The 19136-nt window shown below is 40.2% G+C and overlaps 3 protein-coding genes across 3 annotated transcripts in view; 2 read left to right on the forward strand and 1 right to left on the reverse strand.

Moving 5' to 3' along the window:
• The window catches only part of kat7b (K(lysine) acetyltransferase 7b), a 12295-nt gene extending 5177 nt beyond the window's left edge, over positions 1 to 7118 (reverse strand). Inside the window, exons 1-8 of the mRNA XM_008438133.2 lie at positions 6916 to 7118; positions 5210 to 5360; positions 4875 to 5123; positions 3990 to 4072; positions 3788 to 3871; positions 3595 to 3693; positions 3374 to 3484; positions 1083 to 1274 (exon numbers count right to left, since the gene is read on the reverse strand). Of these exons, the coding sequence (XP_008436355.1) occupies positions 1083 to 1274; positions 3374 to 3484; positions 3595 to 3693; positions 3788 to 3871; positions 3990 to 4072; positions 4875 to 5123; positions 5210 to 5360; positions 6916 to 6933 (987 nt within the window). The 5' untranslated portion in view covers positions 6934 to 7118. The remainder of the gene's footprint in view (positions 1 to 1082; positions 1275 to 3373; positions 3485 to 3594; positions 3694 to 3787; positions 3872 to 3989; positions 4073 to 4874; positions 5124 to 5209; positions 5361 to 6915) is intronic.
• Positions 7119 to 8936: 1818 nt separating this feature from the next.
• ptges3l (prostaglandin E synthase 3 like) lies at positions 8937 to 11828 on the forward strand. The gene is made up of 7 exons (XM_008438131.2): positions 8937 to 9124; positions 9246 to 9359; positions 9434 to 9500; positions 9594 to 9692; positions 9791 to 9880; positions 11510 to 11572; positions 11672 to 11828. The coding sequence occupies exons 1-7, from the start codon at positions 9090 to 9092 to the stop codon at positions 11678 to 11680; spliced, it is 477 nt and encodes a 158-aa protein (XP_008436353.1). The 5' UTR covers positions 8937 to 9089; the 3' UTR covers positions 11681 to 11828.
• A 1036-nt stretch (positions 11829 to 12864) lies between these two features.
• On the forward strand, positions 12865 to 19104 carry aarsd1 (alanyl-tRNA synthetase domain containing 1). Its single transcript, XM_008438132.2, has 12 exons — positions 12865 to 13118; positions 13401 to 13529; positions 13604 to 13763; positions 14492 to 14549; positions 14634 to 14790; positions 15593 to 15709; positions 15788 to 15918; positions 16002 to 16068; positions 16142 to 16233; positions 17097 to 17151; positions 17221 to 17315; positions 17397 to 19104. Exons 1-12 carry the CDS (start codon positions 13080 to 13082, stop codon positions 17533 to 17535), a joined length of 1239 nt encoding a protein of 412 aa, XP_008436354.1. The 5' UTR covers positions 12865 to 13079; the 3' UTR covers positions 17536 to 19104.
• The last annotated feature ends 32 nt before the right edge of the window (positions 19105 to 19136 follow it).

Consider the following 19136-nt stretch of genomic DNA (forward strand, 5'->3'; position numbering starts at 1 on the left):
AAATAATATTGAAGAAATAAATATATCAAATCTAATTAAAACATAAATAAGTGATCAGTTCTTTACTGTTATGGTCTGTAAGATATATTTATTCTCAGTATTAGATGTGGTCTCAACAAACCCATGACATTTCAACAATATTATTTTACCTTTTATCTGGAAATAGTGTCTGTTTATTCTTGCCATACAGTCCTCTGTATAAAGTATTGTTCTAAAGGTCTTGCCATACCAGTTTATTCCTCTGCATTTAGTTTCTTAGTTTATTCTTGCATTTTGTTCTCCTAATCATCATGTGTTTCACATCATGTGTTGATTTTTCACTGTTCAGTGTCGGATTCTCTGTTTTTATGCCATAATTCACATCTAGTTCGTCGCTCCGTTTTATGTCCCGCTTCTCCTGTTTCAGAGTTTTGCGCAATGTGCGTTTTTTCTTTTAAGCCCCTAAGGTGCAGGGCGGTCGGGAAGCGCATCGATGGGGAAAAGCGATGCAGCACATACAGGCTATACTGCATTCTGATTACTGAAATTTAAAAGTGCTGTGTTGTTCTATCACACCAGTTTCATACCGGACCACTTACAACACCGGTGTTAACGCTATAAAATGAACGCTCTCTATCGTGGTATCACCCATGGAGGGATTTCTTGATTTCTTTATTTAAATGGGTTCATTTTTCAGAGGGTTACAAAGTGAGGGTGTCGTGATTTTAGCTACCAGTAGAAGAAGGACGGAGCTGCGCCAAGAAGCTAACAAACACTGAATAGAAGAAGAAGAGCTGCCATCGATACAGTTGCAGCCAAGCATGATTCAATGTTACACAATACAGTTTTACCAAGTTGCTCAAAGTCTAAACTGGCATTTCGGGGAATTTAAGGTGTAAAGTTTACCTTCGATCAAACGCCCCCAAAGGCATCCCAGCCCCCCCCTTTTGTAAAAATGTCCGCCAGCGCCCCCTGCCGTCCTCTGAACRCCCCCTGGGGGGCGGTACCGCCCACGTTGAGAACTGTTACTTTAGAGCCAAACTCAAGAATATTAAGGCATCCTGCCTGAGAAACACTCTGTTCTGTGTTGGTGGAAATCTCACCATGTGTCGCCTGAGAATGGTCTGGCTCTTCATGTACTTCAGGCAAAACTCGCAGACGTAGAGGCGGCCCAGGCGCGCGTACTCCTCAGGGTAGGGTGAGTGGTACCAGGTATCTAACTCGTAGCGGCCAAACACGATGGTTTTGATCATGTTGCTGCCCTCTGTGATCTGACCCTGGATACGCAGCTTCTCCTGCAGAACGAAAGACACCACAACAAGCACATTTGTTAAAGGCTGTGTATTTGTGTATGTGTGTGTGCGTGCGTGTGTTAGGTAATCTGTGACTGTACTGTGAATGCTGGGGGTTGAATGCAGTGGGCAGTATTATGCATTTTTCACCACCTGCTATTATTTTGTACCACAATCTTGCAACTATGTTACATTTGTTATAAAAATGCTGAATATATCAAATATGACTCAAGAGAAATCTGACTTCATAATTTAAAGGCTTAAAATTGGACTTCTGTCAATTTAAGAAGCTTGTGCTCTTTCTAAAAACTCCACCTTCAGGAAGTCATCACAGCCTGGTTCCTCTATTAAACCTTTAACAACATTTTTAGCTGTGTTGCACTGAGAAGTGGCTCTTATAAAGACAGGGTTTCCCCCAGAAAACTTGCTAAGCCCGGTGGTCGGGGCGTCGAGGCGGTCCACCGTGTTTTTGTATTAAAAGATGTTAAGTTGACAGGAAATGTAAAAGTATTACTGTGTAATTATATGTTACGGGAAAAGATCTCCAGTGAAATGCTATTTAAACCCCCAACTAGTCTAAAAACAACAAATTTGCACTACTGTTTAATCTAAATTAAGTCAGTGGCTCCATCAGGTCCCCAAGAGCTTCAGGAACCCCATAAACGCTAATATTTTAAAGAAGACCACAGATACAGAAATGTATCCATCCATCCATTTCCATCCATCCATTTTCTTTACACCCTCGTCCCTCAGTGGGGTCGGGAGGGTTGCTGGTGCCCATCTCCAGCTAACGTTCCGGGCGAGAGGCAGGGTTCACCCTAGACAGGTCGCCAGTCTGTCACAGGGCAACACAGAGACACACAGGACAAACAACCATGCACGCACACGCAGGGGCAATTTGGAGATGCCAATTAACCTGACAAGTCATGTTTTTGGACTGTGGGAGGAAACCAGAGTACCTGGAGAAAACCCACGCATGCACAGGGAGAACATGCAAACTCCATGCAGAAAGACCCCAGGCCGGGAATCGAACCCAGAACCTTCTTGCTGCAAGGCAACAGCTCTACGAACTGCGCCACTGTGTTACATAAATGTAACATTTGTTTATTGAGATTATCAATGCTGTTAAATTTTATTCAATTGTTTAGGCATACATAAATTAAATGATTTTAAATTGTTTAACGTTTAAATACAAGATTTTAAGGACCTGGCAAGTTTACTTTGTAAAATTTCAAAGAACAATATTCATAGTTACATTGTTTTGTTACCATAGCAACAATCTGATGCTGTGAGTTTAATCTTTGAATTTACAAATACAAATTAGTAAACTGCGATTATAACTTATTGCTTTTTAGGCTGGCCAATTAAACTACTCCCTTCTCCCAGATTTCACTAAATCTAACACAGAAGCTGTTAGAGGTGCTGATATTTTTAGCAGCAAAAGGAGCCCCTATGTCATATTCTGCTCCAGGCCTCATACAGCCTTGGACCGATCCTGCATGATGAGGTAATCTGCTACGCGCAACAAACGGGAGATGTAATTCAATGCTGCTAATGTGGCTTTAGTAGCTCTTTCATTTCGTGTCTGTTGAGTTTTTAATCGTCACAGTAACTATTCTGGTTGGTCAAGTTTATGGGACTCGACCGTGCCTGACGGTCACGAGTTTCTCAGATCTCCGTGTGGCCCCGGAGTAAAGCATGGCGGGCCGCCAGGCTTATAATACACTGGGGTAAACTCTGAAAGAGTTCAGCAAATGAACAGTTATACCAGATGTTTGCTAATTGCTGCTGGCTAGTCTGAAGGAGCTGAGTGGGGGAGGGCTGATCTGTGAAGCGAAAGCTCAGAAGCTTGAAAACTGCAGCTGAGAGGAGCGGCGGCGTCTGGAAGGCGGGGTTAATGCGGGGCTAAGTAAAACGCTTGGGTTTTGCACAGCTGAATGGTTGCCATGGGAGATTAAAGGTTTTCTCAAACATGCATAAAAGAATCAAAGCAACACTCCAGGTATGTTCTTATAAAGGAATAACATTATAAATGATGTAAAGCTCAAAAAAGTGGATTTGACATGATACCGGCCCTTTAAGCAGACAGCAGACAGCATTACCAGGTCTTCAGATGCCCGGGCCTGAGCTTTCCTGAACAGCTCCAGGTCGTAATCGCTGGTGATGTTCTCCAGCAGAGGCTCTCTGGTGTTGCCGTATGTCTGCCGATGTTCCTGACGATGGAACAGGAAGTGAGGCAGCAGTTCCACAGCATTGCTTTATAATGAAGCAGTGATCCCAGCTTTAAACAGACAGGAGGTCGGACCGCATGACGCCAACATACCATGTGCTTCTCCTTCTGTTCCTTCTGCAGCCCAGAGTTTCTGCCCTTCCTCATCTCAGCGACCTGCTCTTTGTATCTGCTTTGTTTGGGCGTTGGCGTCTAGAGACCAGGCACAAAACAAACATCACTTTTTCTGCGTGCATGGCAACCGCCTTGTGACAAACACTAAGCGACGCTGAATATTCCAGACTACCTGGTGGCGAGTTGCATGCCGTGAATTCCCTTCGTCCTGCGTCTTCATCTCCTCTTCCTGTTTCTCCCGGCTGACGGCTTTCACCTGGCAAGAGAAGATGAAGAGTTGAAGCTCACTGGGGTCACATGTGCTACTTTACTCATTTAAATTATCAATTCTAATCAAGCTGCACACAAGACACCATGTTGGTCATTAACCTCACCTTACACTCGTCAGCAGAGAGGTTGTGGTAGAGAGGACACCCTGATATAGCAAAATGGCGCTCGTGTTTCCCAGTGAGGTGGCCTACGTAAAGGAAGAGGCTGATGATTAGAATCAAACCAGGATGTGATGGTAGAGAAACGAATGGAACACAAAACATCTGAATCAGCAGCAGAGTACACACACCAAACGGTTCTACGGTTTCTGTCTAATATGACAAATAAGTAGATCATCAGAATATTAAAGAGAATCATAATATGTTGAGAAACAGAAGAAAATTTAAATACTTCTGTTAAATTTTAAAGGATACATAAAACATTTTTTGTGAACTGCAAGCGATGTAAGTTCCTGGATGTGAACTGAATATATTACACTATAGTTAATTATGTGTTTAACCTAAGATAACATGGATTCTGCCGGGTTGATTTTGTTGTTTAATTTAATTTCTATAAATGGTTTTAGTGATGAATGTAACTGTAACTACTGAAATTATTACAGTATTTGTTCTCTGCTCTTTAGTTGTAGCTAAACAGAAGACAGCACACAGAGGGTCCAGGACTCTTCCTGGTCTGGAGATGATCCAAACCAGACTGGTCATAGATCTGTCTCTGAATGCTCCAAACTGGTGAAACGTAAGAGAACAGACTCTGTGCTGTCCTATAAGCAAAATAAGTTTGTGCAAAGAATTTTTTTCTTTTGTTTTGTTTATTTTCCTTTGGCCACAAATATTAAAAGGCAGATTTTATTCCAGTCTGAGATTATGCAACCGCTAGAAAAGATTTAGTTATTTTAAGGTTTTGCCTGTTTATCAAGGATTCCAATACTGACGCAGAGAGCTGTAAAAGATCCCCAAGTAGAAAAACGTGCATCAAAGCTGAACTCATACCAAGAGAATTGCAGCCGGGCGTCGGGCACTTCATGTTGAAGTTGTACGTCTCATGGCAGCGCCGGCGCTTGGGTCGATGGGACAGGTCCTTATCCGAGTCCCTGTTGGCCTGATCTTTGGACTGGCTCTCATCATGAGACGCGTTGGGGCTGGAAATGTCCAGCTCGGACTCAGAGGACGGGGCGTTTCCTGTGGGTGTGAGCGGTGGCGATTCATCATGGTCCGCAGCACGCTTCAGATCCGGAGTATCTGATGAGAGAGGGATGGAAACAAAGTCAAGAATCAGTTTTAATGCTCCAGTTTAAGGCTCCTGCCTTCTAGAGATAATAGCCCACCCTGAGAGCTCTGGCTGAGGCGGGTAGAAGCTCTGGTGAGGCGCTGTCTCTTGGGCATATTTCCATCGCTCTCTGAGCTGTTGGTCTGCTCCCGTTCAGCAGAGGAATCGGAGTCTTCAGTTCCATCAGACACGCTCCCAGTCAAAGGCCTCTGCCAAGAGAAAGCAGCTTAAATGAGGCTAAAACGAGATGACACAAATGATTTTTATATCAATTATAGAGGAAAATTAACCTCCAAAGTAACCCTGTTGCGTACTTTATTTCCTGCTCTATTCCTACATTTGTTAATGCTACTGCTATTTGTGCTCTGAATGCTTGATTGGCGTTTATGCTACTGGCTTGGTTTAGCTATATATGAGCGATAAGACAGATTATAGATGAAGTGCCTTAAGATCAACAGCATAAAAACCCACACTGTGAATGAAATATTGTACAATCTGAACAGCAGAAGTCATCAATATGAACGTTTTCCCTTTTTGATGACAGAGCTCCTCATTCATTTGAAAGCCAGGGTTCCAAACTTTCCAGACTGGCCATTCTTTACATCCATTTTAAAAGACAAAGCAGCAAAGTTCACAAAGAAATAAGGACAGACATTACAATGATAGAGAGGCTGCAAAAACAGGAAGGACAGAGGAGAGAAAAACACAAGAACGGGAAAAGGGCAGACGGGAGGAAGGACACAAAAAAGGAAGTACACCAGGGAGGAAGGACACATGTAGGAAGGACAGAGAGAAAGAGGGGAATTATTAAGTCCACATGAGGGAGGAAGGAAAAAAGTGAACACAATGACATCATAGCTGTTTCTGCATTATAGTTTATCATGTAGTATTCTAATCTAAACAATGTCAGATGAGACAGGACTGAAGGAATACAACCCATACCTACATTACAGTTCAGACGAATCAGAATAAGCATTTAAAGGGCTTAGTTTATGACAAATATAGAAAACCTTTATGTTCTAATTTGGTTAGCCAACTGCTGAGATCCTTTCATCACACTCATACAAACTTGATCTTTGTCACGCATTGTGTTGCCATGGAGCTGGTCAGGAACCATCAGCTGTTTGCTTGTCTGTTTACGCAGGATTCAAGTTGCAACTGACAATTTCCACAAAACTAAACAATTGTTTCATTCATTCAAATTTCCCTGAAATGCGTCTCAGTGATTTACCAGACCAAGCAGTTTACAAGGTTAGCTCCGCAACCCATTATTATGGAAGTTAGCCGTTAGCCCTACTGTGACGGACTGCAATGACCAATACTATATTTTAACTTTTACTCTTCAAAAACACAATATTAACGGCGTACAGTTAATAAGACTGTACAAGTCCACTTCGTATGTCGTCCAAAGATAAAATCGGCATTAATATAATCTTTATGCTTGTCTATATTTTGGTAGTACCAAACCCCAAATGTTACATATGGGTTTTCTGTTTATACCGCCCACAGAGGCTACACCATAGCACTATTGGTTGAAAACGTTGACAAAAGCTAAACATAACTACGGGAAAGCGAATAAAATGGTTGTTTTGACGTTGTCTGGTTGAATGAGTAGCTAAAGTTTGTTTCAGGGTGGCAAATTACCAACTTACTACAAGACACACAGTGGAACCTTCTAGCTCTCCGTTTGGAGAATGAAGCACTCTGATGCTAACTCTGCTAATGCTAACCGTGTTTAGCAACCCGCTGTATCTGCTTTCTTACCTGTCGTGTGCGCGGCATGTCTCCTTTGATGGACGCTTTTTCAACTGAGATTGGAGCAACAAACAGAAATTCCCTATTGATTTACGATAAAACAAAGGACGGGAGACACTATTTAATGATTATTGTCATGAATTTGTTTGTGTTCGCCCGGGTAGTCTGGCGCCACATCCCTACCCAGACTGAGCAGGGAATTACATTTCCGGTGACGACAGCAACAGGCCTCCACACCCCAGGGACTGTCATGTTGCTCTCTCATAATATACATTTTTTTCTTATGGAATACACAAATTACACATAGGTATGACCATAGAGATGTTTTGTTTATGGTTATGAGACATACAAAAAGTCACACATATAGTTTTATCATCTCCACACTTGTGAGCACAACAGAGTGCTCACATGCTTATGAAAACCTTTTTCAATTTCTTCTTTATCTGTGCCATTCTAACACACGAATATGCTTTAATCTAATACATTTTCCTGCAGCTCTGTAGGGTTGGTGTCAGGCAACACCAACCACAGAGTGGTGGGAACCTCCACGCCAGTATCAAGTCTCTTACAACCTCCAATAGGTTTCTTCCAGGATTGTCCTGTCTTTAGCCCAACCAATCATCCCATCAGTTTGAACCATCTTTAATTTCTCTACTTTAGCAAAGCATCCCAACAGCATGAGACCACCACCCTGGGGTATGGATGATGTGCAGGGTTAGCTTTCTACCACCTATATATAGGACCGAATAATTCATGCTTGGTCTCATCTCACAAGAACAATGGAGTCCAGACCAAAGTGGACACTTACAGTCCTTAAACAATTTCTGATCTCAAAAAATATTATACCAGTCTATCCAAAAACATTTGTATGAACAGAATATTAATTTGAACTTAGGGGTAGGTAGGTTACTGAAAACAGAAACATGTGGAAAACAAAACATGTAATGTGTTTTCAGTCAGACCAAATGACTTCTACAAAAGCTAAACAGTGTAAAAGGCAAAACACTTCAGCTGTAACTCCAAGCAGGTTGACACACAAGACGTTTTTTTTGTTGTACTGACATTACTCATTGAGCATAAACAATAATCTCAGCAAGTATGCAGTAATTATGCTTCTACAATCCGCTGACTCATCGGCAATAATTTTCAATGACACTATAATGACAAACTCCATTTGCACCTTTAGCTTCATACTTTAGCACAGAACTGCATAAACCATGCTGTCCTCTAACGTGTGTCATGTGTCACTGGGATTTACTGAGAGGTTGGAAACAAAACTGAAACATTGCTTACACCCTGGAAGCTTTATTTAGGCCTTTCAAATATGTATTTTGAAACCATAACAAATAATTTTCAGTCAGTTTCCATCATACACAAATTCTTCTGTTGAGGTTTAAACTCAAGATTCTAAAACTTCAGTTTTTGTGTGACTGGAAATGTTTTTTCTGTGTGCTGTTCTCAATACGTGTTTCACACAGTCATGGCGCTCCGTTTCTCATGTGAATAATCATTGGCCTCTTTGTAAATAACCACCAAATGCGAATCAGATGATGGTTTGAAGGTTCATAAAAGATCATTCATATGAACTGCTGTAGCATTTTTGGAATTGAAGTTAAAGACTTTAGTAGACCGCTTTTTGGTCTTGATTTTTCTCTGAAAAGCCGCTTTCTTCATCCACCAGAATCAAATAATCTGGATTTTTATCCAAATTAAGATGGCAAGATAGCTTCTTTTGTTGTTTTTAACCAGTACAATTATATGTCATATAACTATCAAGTGTACAATATCTTAACAAAAATCACTTTAGATGTACTGAACAATCCTTTTAGCAACAAAAGTAAGGAAAAATGCAAGTTTATTTCTGTTATTTTTGGCCTAAATCTCTCAACCCCTCTGCCCAGTTGGGTGTTTCAAGGGGTAGTGGGGGATTAGCGGGGGCTTGAACAAAGTGTTGTAGAACCCAGAAAGTGCTTTTGCCTTCCGGAGTGTTCCACAGGCAGCCTATAAAGGGCAGAGAGGGGGCTGTGGGAGGTCTCACTCCCAGCAGCTGATATTGCTCTATTTATAGCTTCTTGGGCCTGGTCGTTGTATTAGAGCATATGGCGTGACACACGCCTTTTACATTTCTGTGATTTAAAGAAATAAAAGAAGTAGCTGCTCTTTTAATTTTTCCAGGAATCAGAATGAACAAACCAAAGATTGTGAGACCAGAAGTAAGGTAGGTGTTGGTTAGTGCATAGTAGGAAGAAGCTGCTCACGCGTGAACCTTTGTTTTGAGCTTTCAGGTTTGAATCTTCACACCGATGAAACAAATCACCACTGACTCTGTTTCTCAACAGTCAGCCGGCACATGCGCTGTGGTTCGACAGGAAGAAATACGTCACCATCAACTTTGCTGTTCAAAAGCCGACAGATGTCCAAGTGGACATCCAGCCAGACAAAATGATTTTGTGGTGGGTTTGTATAATTTACTCTGCTGATAACTGCACACGGTTTTCATCTGACTAAACTTCTACCTGTTAAACAGCTGCAAAAATGACACAGATGACGTCTTCTACAATGAACTACACTTTTATGATAAAGTCCAAATCTACGTAAGCATTCACCTTTTGAAACTTCTTGTGTTTAACTTACGTGTGAAATACAACATTAAATGTAGACCTGGAAATGCTTTCAACACTTTCAAGGACTCCAGAGAGAGAGTGCATGAACGCACCATCAATGTCTTGCTCAGAAAGATTAAACCAGACGTTGCATGGCCTCGTCTACAGAAGGACCCTGCAAAGGTAGCAGCAGTAAAAAGCTCTCATCTCACACACATTTAATTTCTGTGACATTTTTGTATTGTTGAGTGTTTAACAATACGTTGTTGCTCCTCCTGCAGCCCAGCTGGATTTCCGTAGACTTCGATAACTGGAGAGACTGGGAGCATGAGGAAAATGAGGGAAAGGCAGAGTACGACCAATACGTGGATGTGAGTGGGATCCTGTTGAATTTAATTAGGTTTTCATGCAGCTGTACAGGCCTCTGCATCCTGCAGCTCTTGAGCCATGTGTGGCTTTTCATAACTTTAACCATATACGTATGTTAAAGATCTGAGAAATATTCAAAAATATAAAGGCAAAAATAAATTGTATGAGAATATTTTGGGTATTTCGTTTTTCATACTTTGCTCAACATTTCCACAAAGGAATAGTGATACCAGGAATTTGTTGTTTTTTGTTTCTTTTTGTTTGTTTTATTGTCCGCTTATTAAAGTTTGAAGTTGTTCTTTGTTGTTAAACGTTAGATTTACACTTTTATTTCATTAATTTAACTGTAAAACAAAGGCTATTTATATATTAGGTGTCCATACAATTGAAAAAGCCTCACATATGACTACAGATTGTTTTGTTGATTAAGAAAAAGTTCCAAACTTACCCTGTGGGTTATAAAGGTTCCTAAAACCTGCAATAGACCAGCAAAGAGTAGTGCAGGTTTCAAAAATGGAAGGAAATTACATCATTTTTAATTACTTATTTGTTTTGGCATATCAAAATTTTGGATGTAGTGTGTATTTGGATTCAGTCTCAGCATTTTTCTGAACCATATTTTACTGCAATTAGAACTGCAACTTCTTAGCGGTTAGTTCAAGCTCAGTCCATCTGGAAAATCTGACATCTGAACAAGACATTTCAAATCTTCTCTAATGGATTTAAGTCTGAACTTGGAATAAGCCATGTTAGCATGTGAACCCTGTTTAAACCTAAACCCTTTCATCTAGCTCTAGCTGCATGTCTGGTTGTTTTTCCTGCTGGAAGGTGAACATACAGTACCAACAGATTTTTGCCATGTCCTTAGCTCCGTCTTCCCTCCACTCTGATCAGCTTCTCTGTCCCAGCAGAAGAAAAACATAAGCACAGCATGAAGCTATCCCCACGTTTTATTAAATAATGATGGTGTGCTCAGAGGGCACACCATCAGAGAGGGATGCGCACAGACTTTTTTCTCCTCAAAACGCTGAATTGTACATGAATGTATAATTATTAAACATTTTGTCAACAGATTCCTCTGAGTTGTGGATCTCTACAGCTCTCCCATTATGATTCTTTTCTTCATCTGCGATCAGTGTTCTGCTTGGTCAGACTCCCAGTTTATCTGACCAGTGCTCACATTTTCATTATACTGCAGCCACAAACTTTATTGTATTTCATTAGGATTCCAAAATAAAATCTGGAAGTTGTGGTGTATTTTCAGCCTATTTACGTATAAAATATTTCCAAAAGAACTTTTGGAAATTGTATCTTCCTTCCATTTCACAGTTAGGCACTACATTGTGTTGCTCTGTCGCATAAAATCCTGATGAAACAGTAAAGTTTGTATATGGAGTACACAGTAAAAAAAAAAAAAATCTCTAATTTACAGTAAAAGACAGGCAACTGTAGTTGCCAGAATTTGACTGTATTTATACAGTAACATTTACAGTATTTTACCGTAAATTATATACCTTTTTTTTTTTACAGTGCATGATGAAATGCGAAAAGATTCAAGGGTATGTTACGTACAATTATGCAACATATGCATGATTAAACTCCTGGATATGTTGGTTTTTTTTCTTTGTCAGATGATTCAAGAAATGACCAGTGACAACAAAGGAGCCATACCGGACATGGGGGACCTCAGTGATGTAAGCAGAGGAATCTTTGAGCTTTCATTATGTAATATAGAAAAAATATAATTCAAAAGAATATGTACTCAGACATGTATATATTTTCTTCTCTTGCAGTCTGACTGACACAGATGGCTCTTCAGGATGGTTTTTGGAGACAGATTTTCCTATACAGCCCTGGATTTTAAATGCTGTGCTGATGCTAGGGAGAATTGTTGTGAGATAAAATTGTGTTACATGCTTTTTATATATAAATCTATTTCATGCGTGTTTATTTGTGTATTATGGTGTATGATGTTAATGTTTTGTCTGTATTTTCGGTTATATTTTAAAAATGAACAGTCAACAGATGAAATTGACACGTTGAAAAAGGTGATGGAGACAGATGGAAAAGCCTGGCATTTTTGTTAACTCCAGCAGGTGGCAGCATTGAAGGTATTCAGCATTAAAGGCATTCAAGCGGAATATTTTTTGCTTTATATAGGATACCTAAAGACAAAAAAAAAACATTTATAAACAGATTTAATATTAAATAGAAACAATTTTCAGTCAGTAGACATGCAAAAAATATATATTATATATTTATATTTATTACTATATTTATTTATGAATCTTGACATACTGATATTGTGTTATGCTATATTGCATTTGCATTTGATGACAATGAGACCAAAATCTGAGATAGAAAAAGTGTCTCATCACCAGCAGGTCAACAGCACAGGAGCACTACACACTGTACTCACTATTCCTTTTCACTCTGGACTGATGTCCAATACAAGTCAGACTCCCATCATCTATTCAATAGAAACAGAGTTAGAGCAAATACTATTATCATTACTCGATGATTAGTGGTTGTTGTTGGGAAGTATAAACACCTTGGTGTTCACCTGGACAGCAGACTGAACTTGACATCAGAGAGACAGAGCAGAGTTTACCTTTTGAGGAATCCTTCAGTGTTTTTTTTCTAACCAGTTAAAGTGATTGAGGTCAAAGTTCTCATTCTCAACAGCGACTTGTTGACAAAATGCTGCATATCTTCCATGTTGCCATCTTTTCTAACATTCTGTTGGGGCAGCAGCAACAGAGCCAGGAACTTACAGCTCAAAAAGCTGAAGGTTGGTTCTGTTCTGGGAACTACTGTGAAACATCTGGAGATGATGGTACAGAGATACTTTTATATAAAATGAAGAACACTGTGGATAAAGAACATTAAATTTTGTAGTACGAGTTACAACATTTAATTTACCTCTAGGATTATAGAAGTATTTTTTAATGTAACTGAACAGATAGACACTGATGTATTGTTTCGTCCTAAGCATATTATAGATACAGGAAGTGTTCGTCTGGGTGCCAGCCAATGATACGTGTGGCTCCTTTAAGGGATGCCCGACGAAAGAGGAAAACTCGAAGCTGTTAAGTTTGGACTACATTGCTACCTGTGCTTCACTGACATCTTTGAGTTGAATAAGTTCAAACGAGTCTTCGCCGATTTTAGACTCAGGTTTCACCTCTTAAACAGCCCGGAATGGCTTTCCAGTGTCAGAGAGACTGTTATATGAAAGAGGTACGAGTCTCTAAAGTGGAAACTAAACTAAGCATCCCGGAAACGTAACCTTTAAATCCTGCTGGAGCTTCTAGCATGGCTGCTAAACTACAGTAGCTAAAGCCAACTTCACTTTTATTTTCAAGAATAAAAGTGAAGTGAAAATTTTTGTCCATTTTGAGCTGTGAATTGTGTGTTTATATTCATTGTGCATAGTAGTGTTGCTCTTAAATCAATTGCAACATCGCCATACAAATTAGAAAAGCGTTGCTGGCTGACCCATTTCCATTCATTCGCTTTCAGTTTGTCACCTCTGTGGTTTCCTGCTGTCCTGCCGAACTAAAACAAGAAGTGAATGGGAGGAAAGAAACCCTCAAAGGTTTTAATGTCCTGCTCCAAGATACAATCCTATTCCCTGAGGGAGGAGGCCAAGTAAGCGTATTCATCATTAAGCTCGTTCCACCACTGAAAGTGTGTGTGACGCTGTTTTCTTAATGTTCTCACAGCCAGACGACCATGGTCTGATTGGAAAGGTTCCAGTTTTAAGGGTGACCAGGCAGGGACCGGATGCAGTCCACTTTGTGACCTCACCTGTGGAGGTGGGTCAGGAGGTGCGCGTGACGGTAGACTGGAAGAGGAGATTTGATCATATGCAGCAACACTCAGGTGAGGAAGAGGAGAGTCAAACAGCAGCGTTTTAACTGCCCTGAGATACAAATGTTTTCCAAGAAGGAACGCATTTTTTCTCCTTTTGTCACAATCACAAACATCCAGGTATGTTATTAGGGTGCTATGTAATAGGCCAATACCAAAATAGTGTGTAGATGTGAAATGGAAGGGAAATGACGCGTGGTTTTTCAATTTCACTACAAATGAAAATCTGAAAAGATTGGCACAAATTTGGATTTGACTGATTTTATTCTGATACCTCTGAATAACATCCAGGGCTACCAGTTGAGTTCAGAAGTCCTTTAATTTGAGAACAACGTCCACTTGTGTCCAAATTATTCTCGGCATAAATTCAGCTGTTCCGTTTCTGGCCTCAGAGGTTTGTTAGAGAAACCTCTCGGTCTTCATGATGCTGTCATGGAGACCGAGCAGCACAGCAGACAAGTCAGGGAGGAAGTCCAGTCCTGACGGAGAGAGCCATTTTGCAAAAGAAAAAAAAAGGAACACATTTAGAGATAACCCAGAGCCCATGTGTAAGAGGCATGAGTTAGATTCATCATGTGAATGTAGCCTCGTCACTGGGCTGGTGGAAAGAAGGGATGAGGAAGCTGGGCGTGATTGGATGTCAGATTTTCATATTTAATTGTCCCTGAAGAAATACAGTGAGCTGAGATTGTAACATGAAAAAATAAAATGTTCCAAGATATAGTTTTCTTCTTCTTTAGGCCAGCATTTAATCACAGCTCTGGCAGATGCAATGTTTGGATACAAGACCACTTCCTGGTATGTCATCCGATCAGTTTCACCATCGATAAAGACCTGAGCATCTCCCTGGTCTGATGTCATTTCCTCCCTCCCTCTCTTCAGGGACTTGGGCCGTCACAGAAGCACAATCGAACTGGACACTCCATCTGTTAAAGCCACGCAGCTTCAGGAACTGGAAGAAGCCGTGAATGAGAAGATTCGATCTGGGATTCCCGTCAGTGTTCAACTTCTTGATTTAAGCGACCCTACTGTGGAGAAAGTGAGTGCGTGCGTACACACACACACACACACACACACACACACACACACACACACACACACACGCACAGGTTGTACTCGGTAGCTGTGTTTCCATTTACCATAAAATTGCACAAATTGTAATTACAGAAATGAATTTGCTTAATGGAAACATGCCAGCACACATTTTTGATAAGTTTTTGTGCAAGGCTTAAGTGGTTTCTCAGTCGTATTGAAATGGATGGATTTTACAAACTGCAATAGAAACACATTTTTCACATCGCACAACTCACATGATCAACAGCTGGATGTTACTACTGGCGAAAACGAAGACAGGAAGTTGTTGCAGGATGATAGTTTTAGTTTTTTCAATGTTCAGCTGGCTCCACCAGAGCTCTCACAGCATCACAGTTCATCAAAAGTTATGCGTCATTTGAACGAGCTGAATCCAAAACTCTTCTATAAAATCTTTGACTAATTTCTCCAATACGCCGCATACATAACCGCTCCCAAGTAGGCGGGGCTCGTCACTCCAATGCCTGAATAAGACGCCAACATCTAATCTTATGCCTGAAATATGAATATATGTTGCAGTTTAAAAACCACAGCAGTGACGGACATAATGATTTATCGCATGAATAAGCTTATTCACGTGATTTTAATTTCATTTCTCATTTAATAAAAACACTACAAGTGTGAAATGGATTTTTTTACATTAGCAGAATATAGACAGATTTGTGCACATTAGTAATGGAAATACAGCAGCAGACACCGAGTCACTATGACTCAGTGACTGAAACGTGATCACTGTTTGTGCGAGGCAGGTGAGAAGTCGGGGGCTGCCAGACGACCATGCAGGGCCTATTCGAATCGTCGACATGGAGGGCATTGATGCCAACATGTGCTGTGGAACCCATGTGACCAACCTCAGCCACTTACAGGTGACTCCCATCACTCAGACAGACATCAGCTGAGGTGGTTACGATAAAAACAACTTCTCTCTCGATTTTTAATTTCAGGTCATAAAGCTGCTGGGAACAGAGAAGGGAAAGAAAAACAAAACCAACCTGATCTTCCTTACAGGGAACAGAGTCTTGAAGTACGCGGAGAAGAGCTACAGCACAGAGCGATCGCTGGTCTCTCTCCTGAAGTATGTTCAAACTGACATGTCTGAAGAATTCCCACAATGCAAAGCTCAGAGATAAAAGCATCGTTTTGGTCATGACTCCACAGGACGGGTCCAGACGAGCACGTTGAAGCCGTGGAGAAGATCCAGAAGTCTGTCAAGTTGCTACAGAAGGTAGAAGGATTTCAGCTTCTGTCTGAAGCTGCAGCCCTGAGATTTTATCCAACCTGTCACAATGTGTTTCCAGAGCAACCTGAGTCTGCTGCGGGACATGGCTGTCCTTATTGCTCAGGACTTTAAGAACAACCCTCACAGAGGAAACTTCTTCAGCTTTCACAAGTAAGATAAACGGTCAACATAGAAAACTATTCATTACAATCAGAAAATAAGGATTTATGGGGGGATTTGATGTGATAGTCACTTAATATTACATCACTGTGTAAAGTTGAAAAGAATAAAGAGAACTGAAAAAGGAAAAGTTGGTTTGTTGTTGGGATGCACGATATATCAGCATTCAAAACATTATCAGCCTGATGATAACAACCTAAGTTTATTTCCATCTTGTTGCCGTTTGTTTCAGAAAGGGGCGGGGCTTGTCCCTGTGTGTGCCTCCAGCTCAGATGGAGGCCTGTCATAAGTTTTGCTGGATGATAAATTGCGATAAATGATAATATTGATGTTTTGAGACCATTTTCAATTAATCTAGTGGTAATGGTATAATGCAAGTACAGCCTCTCAAAGGTCAACAAACTAATTTCAAAAGTACCTTTAATACTGGAACCCTACATTTAAGTATACCAAAATAAATAAAATGGATTATTTCGTCCCTAAACAAAATTGACAAGTTACCTTGCATCAAATGTTTGCAGCATTTTTCAAAATGGCAGCTTTACAAAAATATTAAAGGGCATCACATTATTGCACTTATTTCAGTTTATCATGCGATCAAATTGCTCATTGCTTAGTCAGAAGCCTAGACAGTGGATTAATATTTCAATGTTAAAATAGCATAGAAATATCTCAAATATTGGTTATCAGCCCATACTAGCAATGTTATTGGCCCAATTTATCTTTTTTTTTTTTTAATTGGTGCATCCCTAGTTGTAATATGAGGAAATGTGCAACCTTTGGGGGGATGAATAAAAACCTTTGCAATGCATTAGAAATGTTTGACAATAATTGAAATCTTCCTCCAACTACAGAAAAGAAGGTGACAATGAGTTCATGAACATCATCGCCAATGAAATAAACACAGAGGTAAGACCTCCACCTGTCTGCTTCAGCCCCGCCTGATAATCCTGGAGTAATGGTTTTATTTGCCTGAAGGAAACTCTGGTTTTCCTCACTGTTGGAGAGGAAAAGGGAGCCGGTTTGTTTCTCCTCGCTGGACCCAGTGGACAAGTTACCGAATTAGGCCCACGGTAGGAGAGTCTGACATGTTACTTTTGTATTATTAAAAAAAAAAAAAAAAACGCTGTTGAAGACTCCTTTGTTCTCTTCAGGATTTTGGAGTTGCTTCAGGGAAAAGGGGCAGGGAAGAATGGACGTTTCCAAGGCAAAGCCAACAGCCTGGCGCACAGAGAGGAGGTGGAGGCTTTTCTGAGGCAGCGCTGCAAACATCACAGCTCAGAGGAAGAGTAAAACCTGCAGCAGAGAGCGCCCCCTGGAGGGAAGACCTTAAACCCCAGAAAAAGATGTGTACAGAACATTAGAATAAAGTCACATTATTGCAGTGGGAGGCTCAGTAGAACATTTAGAAAAGTTTAAGCTTTATTTTGGAGCAAATTTATACATAAACAGTTTACAAAATAACTGGCACAACTGCTGACAGCTGTTCTGTTAACACATGTTTAGAGCCTACAGGGTGTTTACACGGCTTCTCTAGATTCTCACAGCTGTTCTACCAGATTTCGGTCTGAGGCTTGGCCTGACCCAGAGAGAAGGTTCAGCCTGTTTAGTGGCTCATTCCCCCCCCTGATAGCCCATTTGTAGTTTTCTGGTACAGTTCACCATGATTCTATGTAAAATGTGAAAGTTGTATTTCTAAGCATTAATGACAGCAGGTGCTGGATGTTTTGCCCTCAGTATCACAGGTTTCTCACCGTACTGAGGTGGTAACAGCCTGGGCTGTTTGATGTGTGGCTCATCTGAGGACATGGATGCAGCTAAAGCTACAGTTTAGCTTAGCATGCGGACATTTGTAATTTTAGGGGTTGTTACGGCGACCACAAGATGCCACAGCATGCTGCAGCTCTGACAATTTGGGAGTTTTTGTCACCATTCACACCCATAAATACCAGAAAGTCATGAATTAGACATTTCTTGAAAAGTCAGAGAAATGAAATGTGTTGTGTTTGTTGTATTAGTTATTTTGTTAAATATTTCTTATTGTGGACTTTCTTCCATGCTGAATAAAGTTTGTCTGGTATTAGATTGTTTTCTAAACATTTTAGTGACATTCTGCAATATGATGAGTTTATATTAGAGCTCTGTACACATCTTTACCAGAGATGCCAGTTTGTCCATTTCTGTATGTACATATTTTCTGTTTGCTGAAATACTGGAGCACCTTTCTAATGATGTACATATTTGTATGTGGAATAATGACAGGTGGCTCCTATATCCACGTGAAATACAGGATGATGATTCAGGATAGAAATGCAGCCTCCGTGTAAATCGAGCCGTTTTTACGGTGCACCGTCTGAGATGCTTTTGTTTATTTTACCTCCATGTTAAACATAAAAAAAAAATTTAAAAAAAAGACCTGGTTTGCAGCGAGATATGAAAGAACCACAATATGAAAAAGAAAAAAAAATATATATATATATATCAGCCATCAGGTACATAAAAGCCACATTTGATAAACCTCTTAACCTGAATGAGTATTTGATCTGTTTTTATAGATTAAGTTGAATTTCAATGAACAAATTTGGGACTCTAAATTTGAAACTATTATTAACCAGTTACCTATTGAAATCCTTTCATTATCAGTTTCCATATCTGTCTGCAGATATAATAAATCATATGGTAAAACAAGCTGCTTCGTTTTACTCTCATAGTAAACATGTCCATAACTGTTAGTGGTTGAAATCCTCTCCAGTGTTCAGCCTCAAATATTTCATCATAATGCAATGAAAAAAATCCTAAAGAACAAACCCAACAAAGATGGAATTTTCTCTGTCATATTTGCACAATAAATATAGATTTCATTTGAAACTTTGAGTCTTTATTGTATTTTTCCT

Source organism: Poecilia reticulata, linkage group LG19 (genome assembly GCF_000633615.1).
Source record: "Poecilia reticulata strain Guanapo linkage group LG19, Guppy_female_1.0+MT, whole genome shotgun sequence".
NCBI lineage: Eukaryota > Metazoa > Chordata > Actinopteri > Cyprinodontiformes > Poeciliidae > Poecilia > Poecilia reticulata.

Bases quoted from the DNA above. Each gene is read 5' to 3' on its own strand.
- ptges3l (XM_008438131.2), top strand. From the start codon at position 9,090: ATGAACAAACCAAAGATTGTGAGACCAGAAGTAAG. The intron at 9,360-9,433 runs GTGGGTTTGTAT...CCTGTTAAACAG, and splicing joins CCAGACAAAATGATTTTGTG to CTGCAAAAATGACACAGATG. The intron at 9,693-9,790 runs GTAGCAGCAGTA...CTCCTCCTGCAG, and splicing joins TACAGAAGGACCCTGCAAAG to CCCAGCTGGATTTCCGTAGA.
- aarsd1 (XM_008438132.2), top strand. From the start codon at position 13,080: ATGGCTTTCCAGTGTCAGAGAGACTGTTATATGAAAGAG. The intron at 16,234-17,096 runs GTAAGATAAACG...CTCCAACTACAG, and splicing joins AACTTCTTCAGCTTTCACAA to AAAAGAAGGTGACAATGAGT. The intron at 17,316-17,396 runs GTAGGAGAGTCT...TGTTCTCTTCAG, and splicing joins GTTACCGAATTAGGCCCACG to GATTTTGGAGTTGCTTCAGG.